The sequence below is a fragment of the Salmo salar genome, chromosome ssa07 (assembly GCF_905237065.1).
Source record: "Salmo salar chromosome ssa07, Ssal_v3.1, whole genome shotgun sequence".
NCBI classification, from domain to species: Eukaryota; Metazoa; Chordata; class Actinopteri; order Salmoniformes; family Salmonidae; genus Salmo; species Salmo salar.
Window position 1 is genome coordinate 24,953,469 of NC_059448.1, and position 11,936 is coordinate 24,965,404.

Below are 11,936 nucleotides of genomic sequence, written 5' to 3' on the forward strand. Positions count from 1 at the left end.
GTTAATAAACAGTCATCTTATTAATCATTACCACTTACCAAATACTCATTCTGAACGATCGTAACCTTCTTGGATCTGCAAAAACACCAGCCTTGCGCATTATTCAGCACTACACAAATTGGTTTAATCACTTATTTACTAGCTACCTAAATAATAACACAGGATACACACACACACACTTACATGAGACAAAGGTCCCTAGTGGACTGACAAGATATGACAGCTTGTTACAACATAGATGAGAGGGGGAGGGAGAGAAAAAGGACACTTATTGTGGATGCATTCAAGGACTGTCTTCACATTAATCATATATCTTGCACACGAACCACCGCCCATTTGGAATAAGAAATCATGAATGTATACTGCTCAAAAAAATAAAGGGAACACTTAAACAACACATCCTAGATCTGAATGAAATAAATAATCTTATTAAATACTTTTTTCTTTACATAGTTCAATGTGCTGACAACAAAATCACACAAAAATAATCAATGGAAATCCAATTTATCAACCCATGGAGGTCTGGATTTGGAGTCACACTCAAAATTAAAGTGGAAAACCACACTACAGGCTGATCCAACTTTGATGTAATGTCCTTAAAACAAGTCAAAATGAGGCACAGTAGTGTGTGTGGCCTCCACGTGCCTGTATGACCTCCCTACAACGCCTGGGCATGCTCCTGATGAGATGGCGGATGGTCTCCTGAGGGATCTCCTCCCAGACCTGGACTAAAGCATTCGCCAACACCTGGACAGTCTGTGGTGCAACGTGACGTTGGTGGATGGAGCGAGACATGATGTCCCAGATGTGATCAATTGGATTCAGGTCTGGGTAACGGGCGGGCCAGTCCATAGCATCAATGCCTTCCTCTTGCAGGAACTGCTGACACACTCCAGCCACGAGGTCTAGCATTGTCTTGCATTAGGAGGAACCCAAGGCCAACCGCACCAGCATATGGTCTCACAAGGGGTCTGAGGATCTCATCTCGGTACCTAATGGCAGTCAGGCTACCTCTGGCGAGCACATGGAGGGCTGTGCGGCCCGCCAAAGAAATGCCACCCCACACCATGACTGAACCACCGCCAAACCGGTCATGCTGGAGGATGTTGCAGGCAGCAGAATGTTCTCCACGGTGTCTCCAGACTCTGTCACGTCTGTCACGTGCTCAGTGTGAACCTGCTTTCATCTGTGAAGAGCACAGGGCGCCAGTGGCAAATTTGCTAATCTTGGTGTTCTCTGGCAAATGCCAAACGTCCTGCACGGTGTTGGGCTGTAAGCACAACCCCCACCTGTGGAGGTCGGGCCCTCATACCACCCTCATGGAGTCTGTTTCTGACCGTTTGAGCAGACACATGCACATTTGTGGCCTGCTGGAGGTCATTTTGCAGGGCTCTGGCAGTGCTTCTCCTGCTCCTCCTTGCACAAATGCGGAGGTAGCGGTCCTGCTGCTGGGTTGTTGCCCTCCTACGGCCTCCTCCACGTCTCCTGATGTACTGGCCTGTCTCCTGGTAGCGCCTCCATGCTCTGGACACTACGCTGACAGACACAGCAAACCTTCTTGCCACAGCTCGCATTGATGTGCCATCCTGGATGAGCTGCACTACCTGAGCCACTTGTGTGGGTTGTAGACTCCGTCTCATGCTACCACTAGAGTGAAAGCACCGCCAGCATTCAAAAGTGACCAAAACATCAGCCAGGAAGCATAGGAACTGAGAAGTGGTCTGTGGTCCCCACCTGCAGAACCACTCCTTTATTGGGGGTGTCTTGCTAATTGCCTATAATTTCCAACTGTTGTCTATTCCATTTGCACAACAGCATGTGAAATGTATTGTCAATCAGTGTTGCTTCCTAAGTGGACAGTTTGATTTCACAGAAGTGTGATTGACTTGGAGTTACATTGTGTTGTTTAAGTGTTCCCTTTATTTTTTTGAGCAGTGTATTTACGTGTGAAATGCCTTCGTTCGTCGTTTATCTCGGTCAGAACCAAACCTTCTCTGAAATTTGTTGGCCTTCCAGCTGTATGGCTCTGATTGTCCAAAAGGGATCTCCCCTCCCCTTTCCCGTTTTCTACTGTTGTTCACTCTGGACGATAACCAGCCATGTCGACGGTTCCCATTGGTGATGAACGTAGTAGGATAGTCTCACTTAGATGAGCTTTTCTCAATATCTGCCTTAAGACAGCTAATCAGCTGGTCCAGTGATTGTCTGAGGTGAGCTTCTCGACCCTTCCTCCTCGTGTGGGTATTCAGGATTCAGACTACGATGGACATGAGCTGCAACTCTTCGTCTCTCTGGTCCAAAGGAAGGTGAGTTCATTTCTTCACCTCGTGTTGAGGTTCAAAGAGTCAACCATTCCAAACGTGCATCTCTCCGCCTCATGTTTCCTGGTCTAAAGATTGATTCTTCTTTCAAGCCTTTATGCACTCTTAGTAAAAAGGGGCGTTCAGTCATTCTGTCAAGCTCTCTGACCTCACTCGGGGTGTGGCTACTTAATGTGCAAAGGATATCAAAAACGATTATCTCATTAGAAAACTAAAATCACATTCCTATCTTAACACAAATACCTTCATCACTTTCATATTGTGTTCACAACATAGATGAAAATGTAATAACATTACAAAATGAAAAACAATATGACATTAGTTTTCCATAATTCTGCACTGACCACTTCCCACATTGTTATATTAGAAATATTGTTCCATTATCACTTTTTGGATGTTAGAGTTTTGGGCAGGCAAAACTGTCTGTGAACAAAGACATTCCTTTGGTTGATACTAAAGAATCTCCCTCTCTTGTAATTTACGACCGAGTGTGAACGGTCGACGATCCAGCAGCTCCCCCTTCCCCTCTGTAGGAGAGAGAGGCCTGGTTACTGTCACAATCTCGTCAGTCTGATCTGACCCATTCTGATCCTCACAGGACATTCATGACATTACATAGCAAGAATAAAGTAATTTGATATTTCTATATACTGTACATTGCATCTAGATAGTAGTCTTATACATTGTTTTTTCAGTCCTAACTATTATAGAACATGAACTTTTAAACTTCCAACCAGCTACTCACAGTCAATCCCACCTATTTCCGTAAACCGCCGTCTTTAGATTTCCATATTTTTCTGTTTCACATCAATTCTGAACCTGTGTAAACGTATAGTATCCACAGATTGTAAGTTAAAGATACATGTTTTTACAAAAAATATTATTATATTGTTGATTGCTTGACAATGGTTTTCCAAATCTCCCAACAGTGCTATTTGTAGGGTTAATTTTAGATAAATGATTCAATTTTTCAGCCATTCCTGAACCTGTGACCAGATATCTAATGATTCTGTCTCTTCATAGCAAAATTTGCAGAGCTAAGTTGGTTGTATGCCCCATAACATTATTTTTGTGGCAAGAATTTTGTATAATCAATTAAATTGAAAAACTACATTTTCAATCAAGCATTGTTTTGCGTATCAGTTCATAAACCATGTGCACGGTTGAAAATCTCTTCCCAACTATTTTGCAACCTGTATGGCACCGCATTCAACATTTTGGTCCGCAAGTAAAACTGACATATTTTTAGATATATAAAAATAATTGGGCCAATTTTGGTCTTTAATAAAGGGCAGACAAACAAGTTCCCTACCTTCTCCCCCGTCCACTTGCCTCCTCCATTTTTGTGGTAATGGTGCAATCAGTTGGTTGTAGGATAGAGCAAACATTTTCATATATGTTTGTTAACTGCACATGTGACATAACTCTACCTTTCCTATTCATAATATCATTAACAAAGATATTTCCTTTTTTATTTTTTATTTTTCCTCATAAATAATGTTTTATTGTTTTATAAATTATTATATTTTAATTTAACCATATTTGTTGTAATATTTGTTCTGTATTTTCTGGAGGATGAAACTGGAATTGTAACCAGCTTTGTATGATTTGTTTTAGAAAGGGCGATTTTTTTAAAAAGGTTCCATTTTCAATTAACTGAAAGTGAGAGGTTGTAATCTGGATAAAGGCAAAATAGGACATTTTTGAACAAGGGGTGAGCCATTCTTACTCTACTGGAGAACCAGTTCAGGTTTAAGTATCATTTTTGTATTTTTAATTATTTAACATTTATTTAACTAGGCAAGTCAGTTAAACCTCTTACATCTAGACGTTCCGCTAGCGGAACACCGCTCCAATATCCAATGATTGGGCGTGGCGCGAAATACAAACTCCTCGAAAATCCCAAAACTTCAATTTTTCAAACATATGACTATTTTACAGCATTTTAAAGACAAGACTCTCCTTTAACTGTCCGATTTCAAAAAGGCTTTACAACGAAAGCAAAACATTAGATTATGTCAGGAGAGTACCCAGCCAGAAATAATCACACACCCATTTTTCAAGCTAGCATATAATGTCACAAAAAACAAAACCACAGCTAAATGCAGCACTAACCTTTGATCTTCATCAGATGACACTCCTAGGACATTATGTTATACAATACATGCATGTTTTGTTCAATCAAGTTTATATTTATATCAAAAACCAGCTTTTTACATTAGCATGTGACGTTCAGAACTAGCATTCCCACCGAACACTTCCGGTGAATTTACTAAATTACTCATGATAAACGTTCACAAAAAACATAACAATTATTTTAAGAATTATAGATACAGAACTCCTTTATGCAATCGCGGTGTCCGATTTTAAAATAGCTTTTCGGTGAAAGCACATTTTGCAATATTCTGAGTAGATAGCTCGCCATCACGGGCTAGCTATTTTGACACCCACCAAGTTTAGTACTCACCAAACTCAGATTTACTATAAGAAAAATTGGATTACCTTTGCTGTTCTACGTCAGAATGCACTCCCAGGACTTCTACTTCAACAACAAATGTTGGTTTGGTTCCAAATAATCCATAGTTATATCCAAATAGCGGCGTTTTGTTCGTGCGTTCAAGACACTATCCGAAGGGTGACGCGCAGACGCGTATCGTAACAAAAAATGTGTAAATATTCCATTACCGTACTTCGAAGCATGTCAAACGCTGTTTAAAATCAATTTTTATGCGATTATTCTCGTAAAATAGCAATAATATTCCGACCGGGAGTCGTTGTTTTCGTTCAAAGACTGATAATCTAAAATGGACTCTTCACGTGCACGTGCGCACCCGTCTCATTGTTCTCAGATCGACCACTTACCAAATGCGCTACTGTTTTTCAGCCATGGGCTGCAAAGTCATCATTCAATGTTCTGGCGCCTTCTGAGAGCCTATGGGAGCCTTAGAAAATGTCACGTTACAGCAGAGATCCTTTGTTTTGGATAGAGATGACAAAGAAGGCCAAGAAATTTCCTGTACAGAATCTTCTCAGGTTTTGGCCTGCCATTTGAGTTCTGTTATACTCACAGACACCATTCAAACAGTTTTAGAAACTTTGGAGTGTTTTCTATCCAAAGCTACTAATTATATGCATATTCTAGTTTCTGGGCAGGAGTAATAACCAGATTAAATCGGGTACGTTTTTTATCCGGCCGTGAAAATACTGCCCCCTATCCATAACAAGTTAAGAACAAATTCTTATTTACAATGATGGCCTACACCGGCCAAACCAGGACAACGCTGGGCCAATTGTACGCCACGCTAAGGGACTCCCAATTACGGCCGGTTGTGATACAGCTTGGATATGTATGACTGATGATTGATGTTTTTAGTGAGAGGTTTAGTGCTTTAATATTTAATAATTTTAGCCCCCCCGAACTCATATTCACTATATAAATAACTTCCATTTATTTTGTCTGTTCCAAATAAGTGAAATATGTTTTGCATAAATGGCAGGGCCATAAGTAAATAGGTACACTGGGATATGCCTACAGAATTAATCAGGGTAATTTTTCCACAAATAGACAGGTATTTACCTTTCCATGGTAGCAAGATCGTATCTATTTTTTGCCAACTTTCTGTTAAAATTGGTTGTAGTAAGTTCCTTTATTTCTTTAGGGGTCTGAATACCAAGTATGTCCACTTCACCTTCAGACCATTTTGTTGGTAAAAAACTACACAATAATGTAAAAGTTGTATTTTTTTGTGATCCAATACGTAATATGGTACACTGATCATAGTTTGGTTGTAATCCAGAGAGCTTAGAAACATTATCTAGAACCTCTATGCGGCTGTGCAGGGATGCAGATTACAGATTTAAGAAGAAATTTGAGTCTTCAGCATACAATGACACCTTTGTTTTTAAGCCCTGGATTTCTAGACCTTCTATATTATTGATGGATCTAATTTGAATAGCTAACATTTTGATGGCTATAATAAATAGATATGCCGACAGTGGACAACCTTGTTTTAATTCAACATTAAAATAGTCAAGGCATTTATATACAATGCATTCAAAGTATTCAGACCCTTTCCCTTTTTCCACATTTTGTTACGTTACAACTTTATTGTAAAATGTATTTAAAAAAAAATTACCCTCATCAATCTACCTCATAATGATAAAGCAAAAACAGGTTTGTAGAAATTCTTGCAAATCTATTAAAAATAAAAAACTGAAATATTACATTTACAAAAGTATTTGGGCAGTTTCTCCCATTCCTCTCTGTAGATCCTCAAGCTCTGTCAGGTTGGATGGGGAGCGTCGCTGCACAGCTATTTTCAGGTCTCTCCAAAGATGTTTGATTGGGTTCAAGTCTGAGCCCTGGCTGGGCCACTCAAGGACATTTAGAGACTTGTCCCGAATCCACTCCTGCGTTGTCTTGGTTGTGTGCTTAGAGTCGTTGTCCTGTTGGAAGGTGAACATTCGCCCCAGTCTGAGGTCCTGAGCTCTCTGGAGCAGGTTTTCATTAAGGATCTCTCTGTACTTGGCTCTGGTCATCTTTGCCTCAATCCTGACTAGTCTCCCAGTCCCTGCCGCTGAAAAACATCCCCACAGCATGATGCTGCCACCACCATGCTTCACTTCAGGGATGGTGCCAGGTTTCCTCCACACGGAAGGTTCTCCCATTTCCACAGAGGAACTCTGGAGCTCTGTCAGAGTGACCATCGGGTTCTTGGTCACCTCCCTGACAAAGGCCCTTCTCCCCCGATTGCTCAGTTTGGCCGGGCGGCCAGCTCTAGGAAGAGTCTTGGTGGTTCCAAACTTCTTCCATTAGAGAATGATGGAGGCACTGTGTTCTTGGGGACCTTCAATGCTGCAGAAGTGTTTTGGTGCCCTTCCTCAGATCTGTGCCTTGACACAATCCTGTCTCGGAGCTCTATGGGCAATTCTTTCGACCTAACGGCTTGGTTTTTGCTCTGAGATGCACTGTCAACTGTGGGACCTTACAGGTGTGTGCCTTTCCAAATCATGCCCAATCAATTGATTTTACCACAGGTGGACTCCAATCAAGTTGTAGAAACATTTTTTCCTTGTCATTATGGGGTATTGTGTGTAGATTGATGAGGAAAATATTATATTTAATTTTAAAATAATGCTGTAACGTAACTAAATGTGGAAAAAAGGAAGCTGTCTGAATACTTTCTGAATGCACAGTATTTAGACCATAGACATGAATTAGCCAAATATATTTATCGTCCAATAGCATATTTAAAATGATCCACCTTCCTTTCGGATCTGTTTTGACAGTTTGCACATTCGGATCAAAATTGTTATTAAGTAATATCATCACCACTTTTGAGTTTCTTTTCCCATGACAGAAATATAAATCTCCCTCCCAGTCTTTTTTCCATACAACCTCATCTGTAATTGTAGAGTGAGTTTCCTGTAAACAATAGATATTATATTCCTTTCTTTTAAGCCAGGTAAAGACTGGTCGTCTTTTTTTATAATCTGCTAAGCCATTACAATTACAACTAGCTATACTTATTTCACACCTTACCATAATGAGATACAAGTTTAACTTATACTTACCATAATATATGCCTGTAAATTGACTACCAAAAAGCACCATTATGTTCTAGCTGCTAGACACCCTGAATTTATCCATACTTACCAATACTACCAGAATCAGTGTCTGACATCTATCCATGTAGCCGTACCATAATATATGCAGTGCTAAACATGCCAGGACAACAACCCCTCCGTCAATGTGGGCAAGACAAAGGAGTTTATCGTGGACTACAGGAAACGGAGGGCCAAACACGCCCCCATTCACATCAATGGGGCTGTAGAGTGGGTCGAGAGCTTCAAGTTTCTTTCATCACATTCCCAGTGGGTCAGAAGTTTACAGTACATACACTCAATTAGTATTTGGTAGCGTTGCCTTTAAATTGTTTAACTTGGGTCAAACGTTTCGGGTAGCCTTCCACAAGCTTCCCACAATAAGTTGGGTGAATTTTGGCCCATTCCTCCTGACAGAGCTGGTGTAACTGAGTCAGGTTCGTAGGCCTCCTTGCTCGCACACGCTTTTTCAGTTCTGCCCACAAATGTTCTATAGGATTGAGGTCAGGGCTTTGTGATGGCCACTCCAATACCTTGACTTTCTTGTCCTTAAGCCATTGTGCTTCACGGTTGGGATGGTGTTCTTCGGCTTGCCTCCAAACATAACGATGGTCATTATGACCAACGAGTTCTATTTTTGTTTCATTAGACCAGAGGTCATTTCTCCAAAAAGTACGATCTTTGTCCCCATGTGCAGTTACAAACTGTAGTCTGGCTTTTCTATGGCGGTTTTGGAGCAGTGGCTTCTTCCTTGCTGAGCGGTCTTTCAGGTTATGTAAATATTGGACTTGTTTTACTGTGGATATAGATACTTTTGTACCCGTTTCCTCCAGCATCTTCACAAGGTTTTTTGCTGTTGTTCTGGGATTGATTTGCACTTTTTGCACCAAAGTACATTTATCTCTAGGAGACAGAACCTGTCTCCTTCCTTAGCGGTATGCCAGCTGCGTGGTCCCATGGTGTTTGTACTTGCGTACTAATTGTTTGTACAGATGAACGTGGTACCTTCAGGCATTTGGAAATTGCTCCCAAGGATGAACTAGACTTGTGGAGGTCTACAATTTGTTTCTGAGGTCTTGGCTGATTTCTTTTGATTTTCCCATGATGTCAAGCAAAGAGGCACTGAGTTTGAAGGTAGGCCTTGAAATACATCCACAGGTACACCTCCAATTGACTCAAATGATGTCAGTTAGCCTATCAGAAGCTTCTAAAGCCATGACATCATTTTCTGGAATTTTCCAAGCTGTTTACTCTGCTGCTCAGTATATGTAAACTTCTGACCCACTGGAATTGTGATACAGTGAATTATAAATGAAATAATCTGTCTGTAAACAATTGTTGGAAAAATTACTTGTGTCATGCACAAAGTAGATGTCTTAACCGACTTGCCAAAACTATAGTTTGTTAACAAGAAATTTGTGGAGTGGTTGAAAAGCGAGTTTTAATGACTCCAACCTAAGTGTATGTAAACTTCCGACTTCAACTGTATCATGGACCAAACACACCAACACATTTGTGAAGAAGGCACAACAACGCCTCTTCTTCCTCAGGAGGCTGAAAATGTGTCATGGGCTCTCAGATCCTCAAAAAGTTATTCAGCTGCAACACTGAGAGCATCTTGCCTGGTTGCATTACTGCTTGGTATGGCAACTGCTCGGCATCTGACTGCAAGGCGCTACAGAGGGTAGTGCGTCGGCCCAGTATATCTCTGGGGCCGAACTCTCTGCCTTCCAGGACCTCTATACCAGAGGATGGTAAAAAACTCCAGCCACCAATGTCATAGAGTGTTCTCTCTGCCACCACACGGCAAGTGGTACCGGAGTGCCAAGTCTTTGACCAAAAGGCACCAGAACAGATTCTACCCCCAAGCCATAAGAATGCTGAACAGTTAATCAAATGGCTACCCGTACAATTTACATTGACCACCTCTATTATTTTTTTATTTTTTGAATTTTTACCCCCTTTTTCTCCCGAATTTCACGATTACAATCTTGTCTCATCGCTACAACTCCAAAAACGGGCTTGGGAGAGGCGAAGCTCGAGTCATGCGTCCTCCGAAACGTGACCCGCCAAGCCGCGCTTCTTAACACCCGCTTACTTAACCCGGAAGCCAGCTGCACCAATGTGTCGGAGGAAACACTGTTCAACTGACGACCGCAGTCAGCCTGCAGGCACCCGGCCCGGCACAAGGAGTTGCTAGAGCGCGATGAGCCAAGTGAAGTAAAGCTCCCCCCCCGGCCAAACCCTCCTAACTCGGACAACGGTGGGCCAATTGTGCCCCACCCTATGGGACTCCCGGTCACGGCCAGTTGTGACACAACCTGGGATCAAACCCAAGGCTGTTGTGACACCACAACACTGTGATGCAGTGCAGTAGACCGCTGCGCCACAGATATTTCTTTATCTTAATTGTTTTGCACTGACTCTTGCACTGGCTCTACGCACCCACTCACACATACTACACTGACACTCCAACACACACACTACATATGCTCAAACACACAGAACACACACACATGCATATTGACGCCACACACACACTCACATATAGAAAAACTTTCACACTTCACATACTCTGCTGCTACTCTGTTTATAATATATCCTGATTGCCAAGTCACTTTTACCCCTACCCACAAGTACATACTGTATTACCTCAATTACCTCAACTACCTCGTACCCCTGCATATTGATTCAGTACTGGTACTACTTGTATATAGCATTGTTATTGTTTTTATTGTGTTACCATTTCCTTTTTTATTTAGCAAATATTTGTCTTACTTTTTAACTCTGCACTGCTGTGAATGGGCTCGTAAGTAAGCAATTCACTGTAAAGTCTACACCTGTTGTATTCGGCACATGTGACCAATACATTTGATTTGATATTGAAGGCATGTTTAGGAGGTAAATTAAGACCCTGGTTCTGATATCAGCAGTTCTATTGTTCAACATAGCACAGCTCAAGTAGCATATTTATTGTGTTGTGTCCATTTCTCCATCAGAGCCAGATCCTACTTTGGACATGAAGACCCGAGCGGTGGATGCGATGATGGAGAGGATAAAGAAAGGCATTGTCCTGAGACCCACTCAGAGACCACAGGTAGGGCTAGATAGTGCATGTATAAATCAATCAATCAATCAACCAATCAGTCAATCAATCTACAATTACAGTGGTGAGACATCTGACATTTTGTCTCCTATTTCAGCTCGGATCAGAAGATGACCGTGCCTGGAGAGTGAGCACTTTTGATAACTTTCTTATTATAATAATTGTTATAAAAGACTATTGATTTAGTTAATATTAAAATGCTTTTAATTTATGAATCTTTTAATCCCAGGACCAGAGAATTGAGAAGAGAAAGTCAGCCGTGCTGGAGCTGAAAGGAATGCTGGTAAGATGGGATCAGAAAAGAATTGGGAGTCCCATAGGGCGGCGCACAATTGGCCCAGTGTCGTCCGTGCTTGGCCGGTGCATTGTAAATAAGAATTTGTTCTTAACTGACTTGCCTAGTTAAATAAAGGTTAAATAAGAACGTCAACAACAAAAAATGTAAATGTTGGCATTTGCAATTCTACAAGAGAAGTGAGTCTAATAGGTCGACGGGATTAATAATGTACCCTGATTGGTTTACTGTACTTTTGAATTCTTCTTTTCTTTGACCTGATTGGTTTAACCTCCTCCTCACCTATCCTGATTGTCGACTGTACTACCTCTGCTAGGACACCATGAAGCACCAAGGCCACAGGAGGGCATGGTCACGGAATAGGTTGAGCCGAAACGTGGGGGAGGCAGAGCTACAGATGGTGCTACAGAGAAGGAGACGGGCCATGGCGGATGGACAGGACACCCCCAGCTCCGCCCCCTCCACTGCCATAACCCCTACCAAAATACAAGGTGCAGTAGCATCTCCATCCTTTGTTTTAGGGATTGGGGGACAGTCAGTCAGTTTGGCTTTTTAAGGGTTGCAGTGTCCTTTCTGGTTATTGTTTTGTCCACGGGCACTAAATTGATGG

General features: G+C 41.6%; 1 protein-coding gene across 2 annotated transcripts in view; it reads left to right on the forward strand.

The window, feature by feature from the left end:
* The window catches only part of shtn2 (shootin 2), a 39,606-nt gene that overhangs the window by 26,358 nt on the left and 1,312 nt on the right, over positions 1-11,936 (forward strand). For both annotated transcript variants that reach the window (XM_014207061.2, XM_045721768.1), the window contains 4 exons: positions 10,925-11,022; positions 11,129-11,158; positions 11,261-11,314; positions 11,643-11,817. In XM_014207061.2, the coding sequence (XP_014062536.1) occupies positions 10,925-11,022; positions 11,129-11,158; positions 11,261-11,314; positions 11,643-11,817 (357 nt within the window). The remainder of the gene's footprint in view (positions 1-10,924; positions 11,023-11,128; positions 11,159-11,260; positions 11,315-11,642; positions 11,818-11,936) is intronic.